Source organism: Nerophis ophidion, linkage group LG03 (genome assembly GCF_033978795.1).
Source record: "Nerophis ophidion isolate RoL-2023_Sa linkage group LG03, RoL_Noph_v1.0, whole genome shotgun sequence".
Taxonomy (NCBI): domain Eukaryota; kingdom Metazoa; phylum Chordata; class Actinopteri; order Syngnathiformes; family Syngnathidae; genus Nerophis; species Nerophis ophidion.
In genome coordinates, this window is record NC_084613.1 from 6,237,554 (window position 1) to 6,260,038 (window position 22,485).

At 40.1% G+C, this 22,485-nt stretch overlaps 1 protein-coding gene across 3 annotated transcripts in view; it reads right to left on the bottom strand.

Annotated features, from left to right (window-relative positions):
* rev3l (REV3 like, DNA directed polymerase zeta catalytic subunit) overlaps positions 1 to 22,485 on the bottom strand; it is a 95,852-nt gene that overhangs the window by 59,797 nt on the left and 13,570 nt on the right. Inside the window, exons 4-11 of one of the 3 annotated variants that reach the window (XM_061894099.1) lie at positions 21,313 to 22,082; positions 21,153 to 21,238; positions 14,671 to 14,796; positions 12,685 to 12,877; positions 12,497 to 12,608; positions 9,913 to 10,028; positions 6,196 to 6,314; positions 414 to 532 (exon numbers count right to left, since the gene is read on the bottom strand). In XM_061894099.1, coding sequence (XP_061750083.1) covers positions 414 to 532; positions 6,196 to 6,314; positions 9,913 to 10,028; positions 12,497 to 12,608; positions 12,685 to 12,877; positions 14,671 to 14,796; positions 21,153 to 21,238; positions 21,313 to 22,082 — 1,641 coding nt within the window. Of the gene's footprint in view, positions 1 to 413; positions 533 to 6,195; positions 6,315 to 9,912; positions 10,029 to 12,496; positions 12,609 to 12,684; positions 12,878 to 14,670; positions 14,797 to 21,137; positions 21,239 to 21,312; positions 22,083 to 22,485 lie in introns of all 3 variants that reach the window. The other 2 variants (XM_061894098.1, XM_061894100.1) reach the window with 2 other exon arrangements.

A 22,485-nucleotide genomic window follows, 5' to 3' on the forward strand; every position in this document is an offset into this window, starting at 1 on the left:
TGTGTTATATATGTTGTGGGAACCAGCATTTTGGTAGCAGAAAGAAATAACCCTTTTTTGTGTGAGTGGGTGTGGCTGGGTGTGAATGGGGGAGGGAGGGGTTTTCTTTGGGGGGGTTGATGCACTGATGCAAAGTGTATTTTGTGTGTTTTTGTGTTGATTTAATAAAAAATAAAAAAAAGTGTGTGCTTGTAACCTCATACACTTATACAGGTACACAACATATCCCAACGTCGCCGCACGTTGGTTGATTGCGTCAAAAAATTGGGTCACACGCCACAATTCGGCCTTGTTTTTCAACTCATTCCACCGAAGGCCGAATGTGGCTTTTTTTTTGCCATATTCGGCCGAATATATTCGGTTACCGATTAATCGGTGCATCCCTAGTCTCATCGCAACATGCTGATACACACCTGTAGAGGTCAGTGTGGTGGTCGAACCAGTCGGAGAGTGTGCGGGGGGTGTAGTGGGGGAAGCGCTGGTGCAGCACATGGAAGGCCACGTTCTCAAAAGTGTAGATGTTGATTGTCACCTGGGAGGAAGGAAAAAACAAGACTTGAATGGAAATTCACCCTGGAACTGGACTTTTTTTTTTTTTTTAAAGGCATAGCTCGGTTGGTAGAGTGGCCGTGCCAGCAACTTGAGGGTTGCAGGTTCGATTCCCGCTTGTGCCATCCTAGTTACTGCCGTTGTGTCCTTGGGCAAGACACTTTACCCACCTGCTCCCAGTGCCACCCACACTGGTTTAAATGTAAATTAGATATTGGGTGTCACTATGTAAAGCGCTTTGAGTCACTTGAGAAAAGCGCTATATAAAGTATAATTCACTAATTCACTAAAGTAAACCATCGTCACAATTGGAGCCCAGCTTATTTCTGCACCTTCTCAGCAAATACTGATCACTTCCTGTCCTTGAGACACTTATGCGAAGTGAATTATATTTATATAGCGCTTTTTCTCTAGTGACTCAAAGCGCTTTACATAGTGAACAGTTCGAGATGCTACCTCAGTAGAAGCATTTAAGTCTCATCTTAAAACTCATCTTTAAATAGACCTCCTTTTTAGACCAGTTGATCTGCCGCTTCTTTTCTTTCTCCAATGTCCCCCCCCTCCCTTGTGGAGGGGGTCCGGTCCGATGACCATGGATGAAGTACTGACTGTCCAGAGTCGAGACCCAGGATGGACCGCTCGTCGGGACCCAGGATGGACCGCTCGCCTGTATCGGTTGGGGACATCTCTACGCTGCTGATCCGCTTGAGATGGTTTCCTGTGGACGGGACTCTCACTGCTGTCTTGGAGCCACTATGGATTGAACTTTCACAGTATCATGTTAGACCCGCTCGACATCCATTGCTTTCGGTCCCCTAGAGAGGGGGGGGGTTGCCCACATCTGAGGTCCTCTCCAAGGTTTCTCATAGTCAGCATTGTCACTGGCGTCCCACTGAATGTGAATTCTCCCTGCCCACTGGGTGTGAGTTTTCCTTGCCCTTTTGTGGGTTCTTCCGAGGATGTTGTAGTCGTAATGATTTGTGCAGTCCTTTGAGACATTTGTGATTTGGGGCTATATAAATAAACATTGATTGATTGATTGATTGATTGAAAGCCAATATCTAAGTTACATTCAAACCAGTGTGGGTGGCACTGGGAGCAGGCGGGTAAAGTGCCTTGCCCAAGGACACACCGTTGCCCGGGCGGTGTGTTTGGGATCATTGTCATGCTGGAAGACCCCAGCTACGTTTCATCTTCAAAGCTCTCACTGATGGAAGGAGGTTTTGGCTCAAAATCTTACGATACATGGCCCCATTCATTATTTCCTTAACACGGATCAATCGTCCTGTCCCCTTAGCTGAAAAACAGCCCCAAAGCATGATGTTTCCACCCCCATGCTTCACAGTAGGTATGGTGTTCTTGGGATGCAACTCAGTATTCTTCTTCCTCCAAACACGACGAGTTGAGTTTATACCAAAAAGTTGTATTTTGGTTTCATCTGACCACATGACATTCTCCCAATGTGAAGTGAAGTGAATTATATTTATATAGCGATTTTTCTCTAGTGACTCAAAGCGCTTTACATAGTGAAACCCATTATCTAAGTTACATTCAAACCAGTGCGGGTGGCACCGGGAGCAGGCGGGTAAAGTGCCTTGCCCAAGGACACGGCGGCAGTGACTAGGATGGCGGATGCGGGAATCGAACCCGCAACCCTCAAGTTGCCGGCACGGCCGCTCTACCGACCGAGCTGAACCGCAGAAAAAAACAGCAGGCGGCGGTGGTTTGACTTTAAGCGGGAAGATTTACAAATATGCGGCAAAAGCGTTGTTACAAAAAGTAGTAGCACTGCTAATGTCTAGCGCCATTCGAAAAGTCACCCGCTAGAGAATAAAGAGTGCTTGAAACTCCGCATGTCAACATCTCTGGCCGGTGCCACAACAAACAAAATGCCCAAGCAACCATTTCCAGATCAACACCGTATGAATAAAAAGTCAACAACATCCATAGTAAACTACTACATAGCACTATTGGATTTCCTTTTATGCAGCTCATTTTTATTGAAATATCTTGTGTGACATCATGCACTAAAGTGCGCTTTGTATGTTTGAAACTATTGTAGTGTCGTTATGTACAAAAAGTGCACTTTATTTTAGTGTTGCTTTTATATGTCATCTTAGTGACATGCAGAAAAGTGCACTTTATATGTTTTAAACTATTGTTGTGTACAAAAAGTGCACTTATTTATAACAACGCTTTTTAAAGGGGAACATTATCACAATTTCAAAAGGGTTAAAAACAATAAAAATCAGTTCCCAGTGGCTTGTTGTATTTTCTGAAGTTTTTTTTTTAATTTTACCGGTCTCGGAATATCCCTAAATAAAGCTTTAAAGTGATTGATTTTCGCTATCTTCGAAACCACTATCCATTTCCCTGTGACGTCATACAGTGCTGCCAATGTAAACAAACAATGGGAATACCACAGCAAGATATAGCGACATTAGCTCGGATTCAAACTCGGATTTCAGCGGCTTAAGCGATTCAACAGATTACGCATGTATTGAAACAGATGGTTGGAGTATGAAAATATTGAAGAAGAAACTGAAGCTATTGACGCTATTCATAGCCATAGCATGGCCGAATAGCTGCGTTAGCATCGCCGGTAAAATGTGTGGACCAAACAATCAGGACTTTCGCATCTTTTAACACTGGAGCAACTTAAATCCGTCGATTGGTAAGTGTTTGTTTCGCATTAAATGTGGGTGGAAGGAAACGTAATATAGTTGCAAATGCATCTGCAGGTTATCCATACATCTCTGTGCCATGTCTGCTTTAGCACCGCCGGTAAGTAGCATGTCGGCATCGATTAGCTGGCAGTCAACATCAACAAAAATCACCTTTGTGATTTTGTTGACTTTATAGTTGCAAATGCATCTGCAGGTTATCCATACATCTATGTGCCATGTCTGCTTTAGCACCGCCGGTAAATAGCATGTTAGCGTCGATTAGCGTAGCATGTTAGCATCGATTAACTGGCAGTCATGCCGCGACCAAATATGTCTGATTAGCACATTAGTCAACAACATCAACAAAAGTCACCTTTGTGATTTCGTTGACTTTATTGTTGCAAATGCATCTGCAGGTTATCCATACATCTCTGTGCCATGTCTGCTTTAGCACCGCCGGTAAACTGTGGAGACACTCTGATACATTCAATGGGGGTCTGGCGGCAGACACTTTCGCATCTTAGGGCCAGTGGTGCAACTTGAATCCCTCCCTGTGAATGTTGTTACACCCTCCGACAACACACCGATGAGGCATGATGTCTCCAAGGTTCCAAAAAATAGTCGAAAAAACGGAAAATAACAGAGCTGAGACCCAATGTTTACAATGGGTTGAAAATGAAAATGGCGGCTGTGTTACCTTGACGTCACATTCTGACCTCATCCCCTCCAGAGCGATAAACAGAAAGGCGTTTAATTCGCCAAAATTCACTCATTTAGAGTTCGGAAATCGGTTAAAAAAATATATGGTCTTTTTTCTGCACCGTCAAGGTATATATTGACACTTACATAGGTTTGCTGATAATGTTCCCCTTTAAAGGAGAACATTATCACAATTTCAAAAGGGTTAAAAACAATAAAAATCAGTTTCCAGTGGCTTGTTTTATTTTTCGAAGTTTCTTGCAAAATTTTACATCTCCCAGAATACCCCTAAAAAAAGCTTTAAAGTGCTTGATTTTCGCTATTTGCGAAACCACTATCCTTTTCCCTGTGACGTCATACAGTGCTGCCAATGTAAACAAACAATGGCGAATAGAACAGCAAGATATAGCGACATTAGCTCGGATTCAGACTCGGATTTCAGCGGCTTAAGCGATTCGACAGATTACGCATGTTTTGAAACGGATGGTCGGAGTATGGAGGCAGATGGCGAAAACGAAATTGAAGAAGCTATTGACGCTATTTGGCCATAGCGCGGGTGTACCTAATGAAGTGGCCCATAGCATGGCTGCCTTATTAGCATCGCCGGTAAAATGTGCGGACCAAAATATCGGGACTTTCGCATCTTGTGACACTGGAGCAACTTAAATCCGTCGATTGGTAAGTGTTTGTTTCGCATTAAATGTGGGTGTCTAGTTTCAAATGTACATACAGCTAGCGTAAATAGCATGTTAGCATCGATTAGCTGGCAGTCATGCTGCGACCAAATATGTCTGATTAGCACATAAGTCAACAACGTCAACAAAACTCACCTTTGTGATTTCGTTGACTTTATCGTTGCAAATGCATCTGCAGGTTATCCATACATCTCTGTGCCATGTCTGTCTTAGCATCGCCGGTCAAATGTGAAGACACTTTGGTACATTCAATGGGGGTCTGGTTCTTGCCAGAGGTGCAACTTGAATCCCTCCCTGTTAGTGTTGTTACAACCTCCGACAACACACCGACGAGGCATGATGTCTCCAAGGTTCCAAAAAAATAGTCGAAAAAACGGAAAATAACAAAGCTGAGACCCGGTGTTTGTAATGTGAAAATGAAAATGGCGGCTGTTTTACCTCGGTGACCAAAATGGATACATGGATGATACAGCAGAAGATTGGGAGAATGTCATGTGTGCAGCTTGGTGTGAAAAAATCAACGGTGGGAGCAATTTTTAGAAAATGGAAGACATACAAGTCACTGATAATCTCCCTCGATCTGGGGCTCCACGCAAGATCTCATCCCGTGGGGTCAAAATGATCATGAGAACGGTGAGCAAACATCCCAGAACCACACGGGGGGGATCTGGTGAATGACCTGCAAAGAGCTGGGACCAAAGTAACAAAGGTTACCGTCAGTAACACACTACGCCGACAGGGAATCAAATCCTGCAGTGCCAGACGTGTCCCCCTGCTTAAGCCAGTGCATGTCTAGGCCCGTCTGAAGTTTGCCAAAGACCACACAGATACAGCAGGGCTGTTAAGATCGGTTGGTAGAGTGGCCGTGCCAGCAACTTGAGGGTTGCAGGTTCGATTCCCACTTCTGCCAACCTAGTCACTGCCGTTGTGTCACTTTACCCACCTGCTTCCAGTGCCACCCACACTGGTTTGAATGTAACTTAGATAATGGGTTTCACTATGTAAAGCGCTTTGAGTCACTTGAGAAAAAGCGCTATATAAATATAATTCACTTCACTTCCCATTGGGAGAATGTCATGTGGTCAGATGAAACCAAAATAGAACTTTTTTGGTATAAACTCAACTGGTCGTGTTTGGAGGAAGAAGAATACTGAGTTGCATCCCAAGAACACCAAACCTACTGTGAAGCATGGGGGTGGAAACATCATGCTTTGGGGCTGTTTTTCCGCTAAGGGGACAGGACGATTGATCCGTGTTAAGGAAAGAATGAATGGGGCCATGTATCGTGAGATTTGGAGCCAAAACCTCCTTTGAATGGTTGACCAAATACTTATTTTCCACAAATAAATTCTTTAAAATTCCTACAATGTGAATTCCTGGATTTTTTTTCACATTCTGTCTCTCACAGTTGAAGTGTACCTATGATGAAAATTACAGACCTCTTTCATCCTTTGAAGTGGGAGAACTTGCACAATCGCTGGCTGACTAAATACTTTTTTATTTATTTTACAAATAAAATCTATTATTAGGGGTTATAACACCAAAAAATGACAGATTTCCAGCACGGACATAAGAGATGTCGCTACCTCCGTTTTCATGATTCTCCACAAGTTGAGGACGACCCGCCCGATGATGTTGATGGCAGACATGGTGTCCGCTCCGTACTCGTCTCTGTCGGCAGTGAAGCGATTGTCTCTGGAGTCACCTGAGGAGACATCGAAGGACAGCCAATCAGAGAGGAGGAGGCGGGGCCTGTGTGCTATGTAGCAAAATCCTCCCACACCTTATTTGGGGGATGATGTGAACTAGAGTTGTACGGTAGTATACTAATATGCAGTACTATACCATCCTCTAAAAAGTACCTGTCGTGACATTGCTGGTTTTAGGAGCGGAGGAGCATGTTTGGCAGCGCATACACACTGAGTACTTACAAGCAGACACAGTGTGTAGACAGAAAAGGGAGAATGGACGCATTTTGGTGTAAAAAGTCAAAATAAAGGTGAAGTTATAACACTGAAACACCCTCAGGAAGAGCTGCTTTGAGACAAGGCTAGCTAGCTAGCGGCTAAGGTCCATCCGCAATGTTAATAAAACTTGTTCATTTACTGTTAATATCGGCTTATGTTCTACCTACACTTCTGTTCTAATGTAATAATCACTTATTCTTCTCTTCTTCGATACTTGACATTAGTTTTGGATGATACCACACATTTAGGTACGGATCATGTCGATACCAAGTAGTTACAGGATCATACATTGGTCATATTCATGTGTCCGAGGAAATATTTACTGACTTTATAAACATAATACGCATTTCTAAAAAAAAAAGGAAAATATTTTGCGACGATGAAAAATATCCATGTAATCATAGTGGTATCGACTAGATACACTCTTGCGCTTGGTATCATTACAGTGGATGTCAGGTGTAGATCCACCCATGGCATTTGTTTACATTGGGACACCGGTAAGCATTTGTATCCTCCTACATTGTGTAGTGAAGCATGTTTAGCTATTCCTTGTCCTCCAGTGATAACACTACTTGTAAGAAAATTGCTTTATTTGTCACCATGGAGACCAAAATTAGTGATTTAGAAAAAATAGCTCTTCCTGATGGTGTTTCAGGTGTAGATCCAGCCATGGCATTTGTTTACATTCTATCCTCCTACATTATGTAGTGAAGCATGTTTAGCTATTCCTTGTACTCCAGTGATAACGCTACTTGTAAGAAAATAGCTTTATTTGTCACCATGGAGACCAAGCTCTTCCTGATGGTGTTTCAGGTGTAGATCCAGCCATGGCATTTGTTTACATTCTATCCTCCTACATTGTGTAGTGAAGCATGTTTAGCTATTCCTCGTCCTCCAGTGATAACGCTACTTGTAAGAAAATTGCTTTATTTGTCACCATGGAGACCGAAATTAGTGATTTAGAAAAAAATAGCTCTTCCTGATGGTGTTTCAGGTGTGGATCCAGCCATGGCATTTGTTTACATTGTATCCTCCTACATTGTGTAGTGAAGCATGTTTAGCTATTCCTCGTCCTCCAGTGATAATGCTACTTGTAAGAAAATTGCTTTATTTGTCACCATGGAGACCGAAATTAGTGATTTAGAAAAAATAGCTCTTCCTGATGGTGTTTCAGGTGTAGATCCAGCCATGGCATTTGTTTACATTCTATCCTCCTACATTGTGTAGTGAAGCATGTTTAGCTATTCCTAATCCTCCAGTGATAACACTACTTGTAAGAAAATTGCTTTATTTGTCACCATGGAGACCGAAATTAGTGATTTAGAAAAAATAGCTCTTCCTGATGGTGTTTCGGGTGTACATCCAGCCATGGCATTTGTTTACATTGTATCCTCCTACATTGTGTAGTGAAGCATGTTTAGCTATTCCTCGTCCTCCAGTGATAATGCTACTTGTAAGAAAATTGCTTTATTTGTCACCATGGAGACCGAAATTAGTGAGTTAGAAAAAATAGCTCTTCCTGATGGTGTTTCAGGTGTAGATCCAGCCATGGCATTTGTTTACATTCTATCCTCCTACATTGTGTAGTGAAGCATGTTTAGCTATTCCTCGTCCTCCAGTGATAATGCTACTTGTAAGAAAATCGCTTTATTGTCACCATGGAGACCGAAATTAGTGATTTCGAAAAATAGCTCTTCCTGATGGTGTTTCAGGTGTAGATCCAGCCATGGCATTTGTTTACATTGTATCCTCCTACATTGTGTAGTGAAGCATGTTTAGCTACTCCTCGTCCTCCAGTGATAACGTAATTGTAAGAAAATCGCTTTATTTGTCACCATGGAGACCGAAATTAGTGATTTAGAAAAAATAGCTCTTCCTGATGGTGTTTCAGGTGTGGATCCAGCCATGGCATTTGTTTACATGTATCCTCCTACATTGTGTAGTGAAGCATGTTTAGCTATTCCTCGTCCTCCAGTGATAACACTACTTGTAAGAAAATTGCTTTATTTGTCAGCATGCAGACCGAAATTAGTGATTTAGAAAAAATAGCTCTTCCTGATGGTGTTTCAGGTGTAGATCCAGCCATGGCATTTGTTTACATTGTATCCTCCTACATTGTGTAGTGAAGCATGTTTAGCTATTCCTTGTACTCCAGTGATAACATTACTTGTAAGAAAATTGCTTTATTTGTCACCATGGAGACCGAAATTAGTGATTTAGAAAAAATAGCTCTTCCTGATGGTGTTTCAGGTGTAGATCCAGCCATGGCATTTGTTTACATTGTATCCTCCTACATTGTGTAGTGAAGCATGTTTAGCTACTCCTCGTCCTCCAGTGATAACGTTACTTGTAAGAAAATTGCTTTATTTGTCACCATGGAGACCGAAATTAGTGATTTTGAAAAAATAGCTCTTCCTGATGGTGTTTCAGGTGTGGATCCAGCCATGGCATTTGTTTACATTGTATCCTCCTACATTGTGTAGTGAAGCATGTTTAGCTATTCCTTGTCCTCCAGTGATAACACTACTTGTCAGAAAATAGCTTTATTTGTCACCATGGAGACCAAGCTCTTCCTGATGGTGTTTCAGGTGTAGATCCAGCCATGGCATTTGTTTACATTGTATCCTCCTACATTGTGTAGTGAAGCATGTTTAGCTATTCCTTGTCCTCCAGTTATAACACTACTTGTAAGAAAATCGCTTTATTTGTCACCATGGAGACCGAAATTAGTGATTTTGAAAAAATAGCTCTTCCTGATGGTGTTTCAGGTGTAGATCCACCCATGGCATTTGTTTACATTGTATCCTCCTACATTGTGTAGTGAAGCATGTTTAGCTATTCCTCGTCCTCCAGTGATAATGCTACTTGTAAGAAAATTGCTTTATTTGTCAGCATGGAGACCAAAATTTGTGATTTCGAAAAAATAGCTCTTCCTGATGGTGTTTCAGGTGTAGATCCAGCCATGGCATTTGTTTACATTGTATCCTCCTACATTGTGTAGTGAAGCATGTTTAGCTATTCCTCGTCCTCCAGTGATAACGCTACTTGTAAGAAAATTGCTTTATTTGTCAGCATGGAGACCGAAATTAGTGATTTTGAAAAAAATAGCTCTTCCTGAAGGGTGTCTCAGTGTTAAAACTTCACCTTTATCTTGACTTTTTACACCAAAATGCGTCCATTGTCCCTTTTTTGTCCACACCCTGTGTCTGCTTAGAAGTACTCGGTGTGTGTGCGCTGCCCAACATGCTCCTCTGCTAGTAAAAGCAGCAATGTCAGGACATGCCTGTTAGAAAATAAATGGAGTCGTCCGTATTTGCGAGGTAAATAAAGTATTACCAGGGACTCTGGACAGTTGCTGACAGAGGTCCACTCCTAGCACTGCTGCCCGCTGAAGAAGGTAGCCCCAGGACTGCATCTGCACCTCGTACCCAAACAGGATATCTGGGTCAAATCTGAGGGGAAAAAAAACAGCAATATAACCTCAGCTAGAAACAGTTCTACATGACTTTGTACAGTACAGTGGAACTTGTTTAAGTCCAGCACTCAGCAAGACCTGCTCCACTCCACCTTCTTTTTCTGAGCTCAAGTGCCCACTTTAGTTGTTGTTGCACAATTTCAGACCCCAAAGGGGTGATTTTTATGAAAATTCTGACCGTCTATTCCAGGGGTGGTCACACCTTACATCATGTATTTATTACATGTTATTATGAATGTTAGTAGATACTACATATATACTTACATCATGTATTTATTACATGTTATTATGAATGTTAGTAGATACTACATATATACTTATATCATGTATTACATGTTATTATGAATGTTAGTAGATACTACATATATACTTATATCATGTATTTATTACATGTTATTATGAATGTTAGTAGATACTACATATATACTTACATCATGTATTTATTACATATTATCATGAATGTTAGTAGATATTACCTATATACTTACATCATGTATATATTACATGTTATTATGAATGTTAGTAGATACTATATATATACTTACATCATGTATATATTACTTATTATGAATGTTAGTAGATACTACATATATACTTACATCATGTATATAATACATGTTATTATGAATATTACTACATGACATATATACTTACATCATGTATTTATTACATATTATCATGAATGTTAGTAGATATTACCTATATACTTACATCATGTATATATTACATGTTATTATGAATGTTAGTAGATAATATATATATACTTACATCATGTATATATTACTTGTTATTATGAATGTTACTACATGACATATATACTTACATCATGTATATATTACTTGTTATTATGAATGCCAATACATGACGTATATACTTACATCATTTATATATTACATGTTATTATGAATGTTAGTAGATACTACATATATACTTACATCATGTATATATTACATGTTATTATGAATGTTAGTAGATACTACATATATACTTACATCATGTATATATAACATGTTATTATGAATATTACTACATGACATAAATACTTACATCATTTATATATTACATGTTATTCTGAATGTTACTAGATACTACATATATACTTACATCATGTATTTATTACATGTTATTATGAACGCTACTACATGACATATATACTTACATCATGTATATATTACATGTTATTCTGAATGGTAGTAGATACTACATATATACTTACATCATGTATATATTACATTTTATGTTACTACATGACGTATATACTTACATCATGTATATATTACATATTATGAATATTACTACATGACATAAATACTTACATCATTTATATATTACATGTTATTCTGAATGTTACTAGATACTACATATATACTTAAATCATATATTTATTACATGTTATTATGAATGCTACTACATGACATATATACTTGCATCATTTATATATTACATGTTATGAATGTTACTACATGACATATATACTTACATCATTTATATATTACATGTTGTTATGAATGTTACTAGATACTACATATATAATTACATCATGTATATATTCCATGTTATTATGAATGCTACTACATGACATATATAATGCATCATTTATATATTACATGTTATTATGAATGTTACTAGATACTACATATATACAGTTCTTACATAATGTATATAGTACATATTATGAATGTTACTACATGACATATATACTTACATCATTTATATATTACATGTTATGAATGTTACTAGATACTACATATATACTTACATCATGTATATAATACATGTTATTATGAATGTTACTAGATACTACATATATAATTACATCATGTATATATTCCATGTTATTATGAATGCTACTACATGACATATATAATGCATCATTTATATATTACATGTTATTATGAATGTTAGCAGATGCTACATATATACTTTCATCATGTTTATATTACATGTTATTACGAATGTTAGCAGATACTACATCTATACTTACATCATGTATATATTACATGTTTTTATGAATGTTACTAGATACTACATATATATGTACATCATGTATGTATTATAAATGTTATTACATTATATATATACTTATATCATGTATGTAAAACCTAATTAAGATGTATTGGATGTTTTTAAGGACTTTATAGGCACAATAGAGCGGCTCCTATAGGCTCTGCAGTAAAGTAAAGTAAAGTAAGTAAAGTAAAAATCTGTTTTTGATATGGATTGTGAAAGATAGGCAACATCCCCTCCAAAAAAGTGCAGTCCCCTTTAACAAAGTGTCATCTTCTATCACCAGCCATTCTCCTCATGCAAAAGCTAAAAGTAAATGTGCTAATTAGAGCATTAATTTGTCTTAAGTGGACCTGAGTCAGGAAAAGTGAGGGTCATGGACATCAACATGTCCTACTGTGTTTCTACATTACAGCTGAAAGTACTTGAGCCACCAACTTTCTCATGATCGCCACCAGTTCCTGAAACAGCATCTTCTCATCCGCAGCATATGTCACCTGCAGCCCAGAGATGCCGGACCTGACCAGCAGGGGCGCTGTTCTTCTGTGACCTGTTAAGTGTGTCAGACAGCCGGCAGTGAACAAACAAGGTCAGCCTAAAGACGAGGTCGTGGAAGTCTTCTTCACCTCGGCCGCGACCGTCGCCGTCTTCATGCACCACGACGGCGCCCGTCACCTGGCGGGTGTCCACGCCGGGCAAGGCAGCGTCGGAAGTCAGGCAGTAAAACAAGGCACATATGGGGTCAAACTCGGGATCGGGCTGGAGGTCACGGCGACTGCGCGCATGGAGCTCCATGCCCATTAGAGTCAGGTACTGCACCTGGAGAGGAACACACCTGTGTTAGTAAAGCAGAGAAGTTGTCACCTTAAATAAAAAGAGAATACAACAAATCCTTTTCAACTTATATTCAATTGAATAGACTGCAAGATAATTTTCACACTTTTTGCAAATAATCATGAATTTAGAATATAATGGCAGCAACACATGGCAAAAAAGGCATTTTTACCAGTGTGTTACATGACCTTTCCTTTTAACAACACTCAGTAAAGGTTTGGGAACTGACGAGACACATTTTTCATTCTTGCTTGATGTACAGCTTAAGTTGTTCAACAGTCTCCCGCCTCATATTTCATATTTTTCTGACATTTTCAATGTCTGGACTACAGGCAGGCACTCTTTTACTATGAAGCCACGCTGTTGTAACACCAGGCTTGGCATTGTCTTGCTGAAATAAGCAGGGGCGTCCATGATAACAACATATGTCACTCCAAAACCTGTATGGACCTTTCAGCATTAATGGTGCCTTCACAGATGTGTAAGTTACCCATGCCTTGGCCGCTAATACACCCCCATACCATCACACATACTGACTTTTACACTTTCACCCTAGACCAGTCCGGAAGGTTCTTTTCCTCTTTGGTACGGAGGACACCACGTCCACAGTTTCCCAAAAACAATGTGAAACGTGGACTCGTCAGACCACAGAACACTTATCCACTTTGCATCAGTCCACTTTAGATAAGCTCGGGCCCAGCGAAGCCTTTCTGGGTGTTGTTGATAAATAATAATAATGATAATAATAATAATGGATTAGATTTATATCGCGCTTTTCTATTGTTAGATACTCAAAGTGCTCACAGAGAAGTGGGAACCCATCATTCATTCACTACATCTGTAGCCACAGCTGCCCTGGGGTAGACTGACGGAAGCGTGGCTGCCAGTTTGCGCCTACGGCCCCTCCGGCCACCACCAATCATTCATTCATCATTCATTCACCGGTGCGAGCGGCACCGGGGGGCAAAGGGTGAAGTGTCCTGCCCAAGGACACAACGGCAGCCACTTTGATGTCCGTAGGTGGGAAGCGAACCTGCAACCCTCAGGTTTCTGGCACGGCCGCTCTACCCACTACGCCGTGCCGCCCCCAAATAAATAGCTTCGGCTTGGCATAGTCGAGTCTGAACTTGCACTTACAGATGTAGCGACCAACTGTGGTTATTGATAGTGGTTTTCTGAAGTGTTCCTGAGCCCATGTGGTGATATCCTTTACACACTGCCGTGGCTTTTTGATGCAGTAGCGCCTGAGGGATGGAAGGTGCGTAATATCATGGCTTAAGTGCAGTGATTTCTCCACATTCTCTGAACTTTTTGATGATATTACGGAGCGTAAATGGTGAAATCCCTAAATTCTTTGCAACAGCTGCTTGAGAAATGTTGTTCTCAAACAATCTGCTCAGGCATTTGTTGACAAAGTGGTGACCCTCACCCCGTATTTCATGGAAGCTGCTTTTATAGCACCCACCTGTTACCCAATTAGCCTGTTCACCTGTGGCATGTTCCACATTAAGTCTTTGATGAGCATTTCTAAACATTCTCACTCTTTTTTGCCACTTGTGCCAGCTTTTTTGAAACACATTGCAGCCATTAAATTCCAAATGAGCTATTTGCAAAAAAAATAAAGTTTCTCAGTCTATTCAATTGAATATAAGTTGAAGATGATTTGCAAATAATTGTATTCTCTAAATGCTGACAACGACCTTAAATTTAAATTGTTGTCTGTAAGACTCTTCAAGACCCCTGTGTTAGGAGCATCCACTGATACTGATAAAGCTCACCTCATGCAGAGCTTTGGCATCCTGCAGGTTCTGCATGCTGACTTTGAAGCCGTAAGTGTTGAGGAGACTGGGACCCTCGATCTGAGAATTGTCTCTTTTCGGAACATTTAAAGCAGCGAAATGGTTCTGTGGAGGACAAACACGCAGCACAGTCAATTCCTTGAAGTCCACCAGGCTCAGTGATGGTCCGCATGACCCAAACTAGTCCTTGCTGGCAACATTGACTTTGAACTTTGGCCAATCACATCATTCATTTTGATTCTTCTGTTTTCATATCTTCTATACACTTTAGTCAGCCAGCGATTGTGCAAGTTCTCCCACTTCAAAGGATGAAAGAGGTCTGTCATTTTCATCATAGGTACACTTCAACTGTGAGAGACAGAATGTGGGAAAAAAAATCCAGGAATTCACATTGTAGGAATTTTAAAGAATTTTTTTGTGGAAAATAAGTATTTGGTCACTTTCAAACAAGGAAGATCTCTGGCTCTCACAAACCTTTAACTTCTTCTTTAAGAAGCTCTTCTGTCCTCCACTCGTTACCTGTATTAATGGCACCTGTTTGAACTCAGTATCTGTATAAAAAACACCTGTCCACAGCCTCCAACAGTCAGACTCCAAACTCCACTATGGCCAAGACCAAAGAGCTGTCGAAGGACACCAGGAAAAGAATTGTAGACCTGCACCAGACTGGGTAAAGTGAATCTACAATAGACAAGCAGCTTGGTGTGAAAAAAATCAACTGTGGGAGCAATTATCAGAAAATGGAAGACATACAAGACCACTGATAATCTCCCTCGATCTGGAGCTCCACGCAAAATCTCATCCCGTGGGGTCAAAATGATCATGAGAACGGTGAGCAAACATCCCAGAACCACACGGGGGGGATCTGGTGAATGACCTGCAAAGAGCTGGGACCAAAGTAACAAAGGTTACCGTCAGTAACACACTACGCCGACAGGGAATCAAATCCTGCAGTGCCAGACGTGTCCCCCTGCTTAAGCCAGTGCATGTCTAGGCCCGTCTGAAGTTTGCCAAAGACCACACAGATACAGCAGGGCTGTTAAGATCGGTTGGTAGAGTGGCCGTGCCAGCAACTTGAGGGTTGCAGGTTCGATTCCCACTTCTGCCAACCTAGTCACTGCCGTTGTGTCACTTTACCCACCTGCTTCCAGTGCCACCCACACTGGTTTGAATGTAACTTAGATAATGGGTTTCACTATGTAAAGCGCTTTGAGTCACTTGAGAAAAAGCGCTATATAAATATAATTCACTTCACTTCCCATTGGGAGAATGTCATGTGGTCAGATGAAACCAAAATACAACTTTTTGGTAAAAACTCAACTGGTCGTCTTTGGAGGAAGAAGAATACTGAGTTGCATCCCAAGAACACCATACCTACTGTGAAGCATGGGGGTGGAAACATCATGCTTTGGGGCTGTTTTTCTGCTAAGGGGACAGGACGATTGATCCTTGTTGAGGAAAGAATGAACGGGGCCATGTATCGTGAGATTTTGAGCCAAAACCTCCTTCCATCAGTGAGAGCTTTGAAGATGAAACGTGGCTGGGTCTTCCAGCATGACAATGATCCCAAACACACAGCCCGGGCAACAAAGGAGTGGCTCCGTTAGAAGCATTTGAAAGTCCTGGAGTGGCCTAGCCAGTCTCCAGACCTCATAGAAAATCTGTGGAGGGAGTTGAAAGTCCGCGTTGCTCGGCGACAGCCCCAAAACATCACTCCTCTCGAGAAGATCTGCATAGAGGAATGGGCCAAAATACCAGCTACTGTGTGTGAAACCTGGTAAAGACCTATAGTAATCGTTTGACCTCTGTTATTGCCAACAAAGCTTATATTCCAAAGTATTGAGTTGAATTTTTGTTCTTGACCAAATACTTATTTTCCACCGTAATTTACAAATAAATTATTTAAAATTCCTACAATGTGAATTCCTGGATTTTTTTTTATATTCTGTCTCTCACAGTTGAAGTGTACCTATGATGAAAATTACAGACCTCTTTCATCCTTTGAAGTGGGAGAACTTGCACAATCGCTGGCTGACTAAGTACTTTTTTGCCCCACTGTATATGTCGGACTACAATGAGAATGTTTATTATATATGTCTGACTACAATGGGAATGTTTATTATATATGTCAGACTACAATGGGAATGTTTATTATATATGTCGGACTACAATGAGAATGTTTATTATATGTCAGACTACAATGGGAATGTTTATTATGTATGTCAGACTACAATGGGAATGTTTATTATATATGTCAGACTACAATGGGAATGTTTATTATATATGTCAGACTACAATGGGAATGTTTATTATATATGTCTGACTACAATGAGAATGTTTATTATATGTCAGACTACAATGGGAATGTTTATTATATATGTCTGACTACAATGAGCATATTTATTATATATGTCTGACTACAATGAGAATGTTTATTATATGTCAGACTACAATGGGAATGTTTATTATATATGTCTGACTACAATGAGAATATTTATTATATATGTCAAACTACAATGGGAATGTTTATTATATATGTCGGACTACAATGGGAATGTTTATTATATATGTCTGACTACAATGAGAATATTTATTATATATGTCAAACTACAATGAGAATGTTTATTATATATGTTGGACTACAATAGGAATGTTTATTATATATGTCAGACTACAATGGGAATGTTTATTATATATGTCGGACTACAATGGGAATGTTTATTATATATGTCAGACTATAATGGGAATGTTTATTATATATGTCTGACTACAATGAGAATGTTTATTATATATGTCAGACTACAATGGGAATGTTTATTATATATGTCGGACTACAATGGAAATGTTTATTATATATGTCAGACTACAATGGGAATGTTTATTATGTATGTCAGACTACAATGGGAATGTTTATTATATATGTCAGACTACAATGGAAATGTTTATTATATATGTCAGACTACAATGAGAATGTTTATTATATATGTCAGACTACAATGGGAATGTTTATTATATATGTCGGACTACAATGGAAATGTTTATTATATATGTCAGACTACAATGGGAATGTTTATTATGTATGTCAGACTACAATGGGAATGTTTATTATATATGTCAGACTACAATGGGAATGTTTATTATATATGTCAGACTACAATGGGAATGTTTATTATATATGTCAGACTACAATGGGAATGTTTATTATATATGTCAGACTACAATGGGAATGTTTATTATGTATGTCAGACTACAATGGGAATGTTTATTATATATGTCAGACTACAATGGGAATGTTTATTATGTATGTCAGACTACAATGGGAATGTTTATTATATATGTCAGACTACAATGGGAATGTTTATTATATATGTCAGACTACAATGGGAATGTTTATTATATATGTCAAACTACAATGGGAATGTTTATTCTGACAGAAACGGACACATTTTTTCACAGAAATTAAGGTCTCAAATTTCATGTGAACAAAAGTGTTCACCTATGTTTGTCAACGTCCGTTTAAGTAGGCACTTATTAGTAATAAAAACTTATTAGTAATAAGAAATATTTTGGTATTAAGTACAATGGACCACCATTTGAGTTGGTTGACATAAACAACAGTGACCTCTAAATATTTTGGCACCGGTACCAAAATGTATTTTGATACTTTTTCTAAATAAAGGGGACCACAAAAAAATGTCACTATTGTCTTTATTGTAACAAATATATGTTTATTATTGTCATTTAGTCCTTGAATAAAATGTTAAACATACTAAACAACTTGTGTTTTAGTAGTAAGTAAACAAACAAAGACTCCTAATTAGTCTGCAGTAACATATTGTGTCATTTATACACCTATTATTTTGTACACATTATGAGGGACAAACTGTAAAAAATATTGATGCATCTACTTCATTTACTGTTAATATCTGCCTATTTTCTGTTTTAACATGTTCTATCTACACTTCTGTTAAAATGTAATAATCACTTATTCTTCTCTTCTTTGATACTTGACATTAGTTTTGGATGATACCACACATTTAGGTATTGATCCGATACCAAGTAGTTACAGGATCATACAATAAAACATAATACCTAATAAACCAATAATAATATGGTTAAGAAATACTGATATAAAGGGTAGGTGTCGTGTTGTTTTCTGTTTCAACATGTTTTATTTACACTTCTGTTCAAAGGTAATAATCACTTATTCTTCTCTTCTTTGATACTTAACATTAGTTTTGGACGATACCGCACATTTAGGTATGGATCATGTCGATACCAAGTAGTTACAGGATCATACATTGATCATATTCAAGGTCCTCATGTGTCCGGGGACGTATTTACTGACATTATAAACATACATGAATCCTAAAAAAAGGAAAAAAGATTTTGTGATGATAAAAAATATCGATGTAATCATAGTAGTATCAACTAGATACACTATTGTACTTGGTATCATTACAGTGGATGTCAGGTATAGATCCACCCATGGCGTTTGTTTACATTGTGGTGTGTAGTGAAGCATGTTAAGCTATTCCTCGTCCTCCAGTGATAATGCTACTTGTAAAAAACTTTATTTGCCGCCATTGAGGCCAGGATTAGTGATTTAGAAGTAGCAGCTGTCCCTGAGGGTGTTTCAGCGTTATATGCGTCCATTCTCCCTTTTCTGTCTACACACTGTGTCTGCTTGTAAGTACTCTGTGTGTGTGCGCTGCCCAACATGCTCCTCTGCTCCTAAAACCAGCAATGTCACGGCATGCCCGTAAAAAAAATAAATAAATGGTGTATAGTACCGTTTTTAATTCATTAGTACTGCGATACTACACTAGTACTGGTATATTGTAAAAGCCTAATGTACAAACCCCGTTTCCATATGAGTTGGGAAATTGTGTTAGATGTAAATATAAACAGAATACAATGATTTGCAAATCCTTTTCAACCCATATTCAGTTGAATATGCTACAAAGACAACATATTTGATGTTCAAACTCATAAAGTTTATTTTTTTTTGCAAATAATAATTAACTTAGAATTTCATGGCTGCAACACGTGACAAAGTAGTTGGGAAAGGGCATGTTCACCACTGTGTTACATCACCTTTTCTTTTAAGTGGTTAATGCGTCCATTCTCCCTTTTCTCTATACACACTGTGTCTGCTTGTATAAAACGTTTGGGAACTGAGGAAACTAATTGTTGAAGCTTTGAAAGTGGAATTCTTTCTCATTCTTGTTTTATGTAGAGCTTCAGTCCTTCAACAGTCCGGGGTCTCCACTGTCGTATTTTACGCTTCATAATGCGCCACACATTTTTCAAGGGAGACAGGTCTGGACTGCAGGCGGGCCAGGAAAGTACCCGCACTCTTTTACTATGAAACCAAGCTGTTGTAACATGTGGCTTGGCATTGTCTTGCTAAAATAAGCAGGGTCGTCCATGATAACGTTGCTTGGATGACAACATATGTTGCTCCAAAACCTGTATGGACCTTTCAGCATTAATGGTGCCTTCACAGATGTGTAAGTTACCCATGCCTTGGGCACTAATACACCCCCATACCATCACACATGCTGACTTTTGAACTTTGCGCCTTTAACAATACGGATGGTTATTTTCCTCTTTGTTCCGGCGGACACCACGTCCACAGTTTCCAAATATAATTTGAAATGTGGACTCGTCAGACCACAGAACACTTTTCCACTTTGCATCAGTCCATCTTAGATGAGCGAAACCAGCGGTGTTCCTGGGTGTTGTTGATAAATGGCTTTTGCTTTGCATAGTAGAGTTTTAACTTGCACTTACAGATGTAGCGACCAACTGTAGTTACTGACAGTGGTTTTATAAAGTGTTCCTGAGCCCATGTGGTGATATCCTTTACACACTGATGTCGGTTTTTGGTGCGGTACCGCCTGAGGGATCAACGGTCCGTAATCTCGTCGCTTACGTGCAGTGATTTCTCCAGATTCTCTGAACCTTTTGATGATTTTAGGGACCGTAGATGGTAAAATCCCTAAATTCCTTGCAATAGCTCGTTGAGAAATGTTGTTCTAAAACTGTTCAACAATTTGCTTACAAATTGGTGACCCTCACCTCATTTTTGTTTGTGAATGACTTAGCATTTCATGGAAGCTGCTTTTATACCCAATCATGGCACCCACCTGTTCCCAATTAGCCTGGACACCTGTGGGGTGTTCCAAATAAGTGTTTGATGAGCATTCCTCAACTTTATCAGTATTTATTGCCACCTTTCCCAACTTCTTTGTCACGTGTTGCTGGCATCAAACTCTAAAGTTAAATGTTTATCAGTTTGAACATCAAATCTGTTGTCTTTGTAGCATATTCAACTGAATATGGGTTGAAAATGATTTGTAAATCATTGTATTCTGTTTATATTTACATCGAACACAATTTCCCAACTCGTATGGAAACGGGGTTTGTGTATTATTCTGCACCTGTTGGAGTTTCACCTTCATCTGTGTGTTCAGCAAGACTCTTCTCAGGGGATCTGTTTGGCTCCTCCTCCTCTGCTGGATTCTCTGAGCCACGGGATCATCTGCAGGGGGACCAGGGGAGCAGAGTTGAGGAACCAGCTGACACAAAGCAGGAACATTCCGGAAGGATGCCTACCCCGGGTGATGGGCGTGCTGCATACAGGCGCCACACCCTCGCGCCTCCTCTTTACGAAAGGAGTGCTGTGAAGATTTGGGGAGTCCATCCCGTCCTCATCTTGGATGTGGGGAAAGGTGGGGCTGGTGACAGAAAGTTGCGGGGACAGCGGCCTGGTTTGGTCGAAACCACCGATGCTGGGACGACGCTGCCATGTCGGCAGCTCTGGAGACTCCGGAGAGCTGCTTGTGTCGTTCTCTTCATGTCCGTCCTCCTGGTTCAGGTGGACGGAACCTTCATGGGGTGCTGGACTACATGCAGATCCTGGACTCCTTGTGGGAGAAAAGACCAGCGAGAGCTCCTGCTTTCTTCTCCTTGGGGTTCGCTTGAGTTTTCCATGAGATGTGGAGTTGCTGGGAAAATCAGACGTGGACACTTTCTCCTTCTTCAGCAGATCTGCATGTCTGATGCCCTTCTGCAAGGTCTGGTACTGCCTCCTGGCTTCCAACCACAGCTGCACGTCTTCTGCCCTCGGCGCACTTTTGCAGGGGAGCAGGATGACCTGCTGGTCCCCGGCCGAGGACTCGATCTCTGGCCGTTCTTTACGTTCTCGGCCTCTCCGCAGGGCCGGTGGTGAGGTGAGGGCGGGGGTGGAGGCGGGGGCCGGGTGTGTCATGGCGGAGAAGGCCGTCTTCCAGAAGTGCAGACCCTCCATGCAGAGTTCGCCGCTGAACTCTTTTAAGTCGTGGGCCAGTCTGGTTCCCACCGTGAGCTTCCGACCGCCAACGTCCCTGAGGACGGACAAGAAGACCAGAACTCACACCTTTTAACCCAGTGGTTCTTGACCTTGTTGGAGGTACGGAACCCCACCAGGTTCATATGCGCATTCACCGAACCCTTCTTTGGTGAAAAATAAAATGTTTAGTTTTTGTCAAATTCACGACAAAGTTATGTGTTTTTGGTCACACTTTAGTATAGGGAACATATTCTAAGCAACAAATACTTAATTTTGTCATGATCTGTGGTCTGGATCATGTTTTTGGACTCTTTTAGTTCCTGTTTGCGCTCCCTTGTTTTGTTTGGTTACCATGCCGACTTATGACTTTCACCCGCCTCTGGTGTTCGGACAGCGCACCTGCTGCTAATCAAGACCCTCATTTAAGTCTGTCTTTGCCAGTCAGTCGGCCTGGCGTC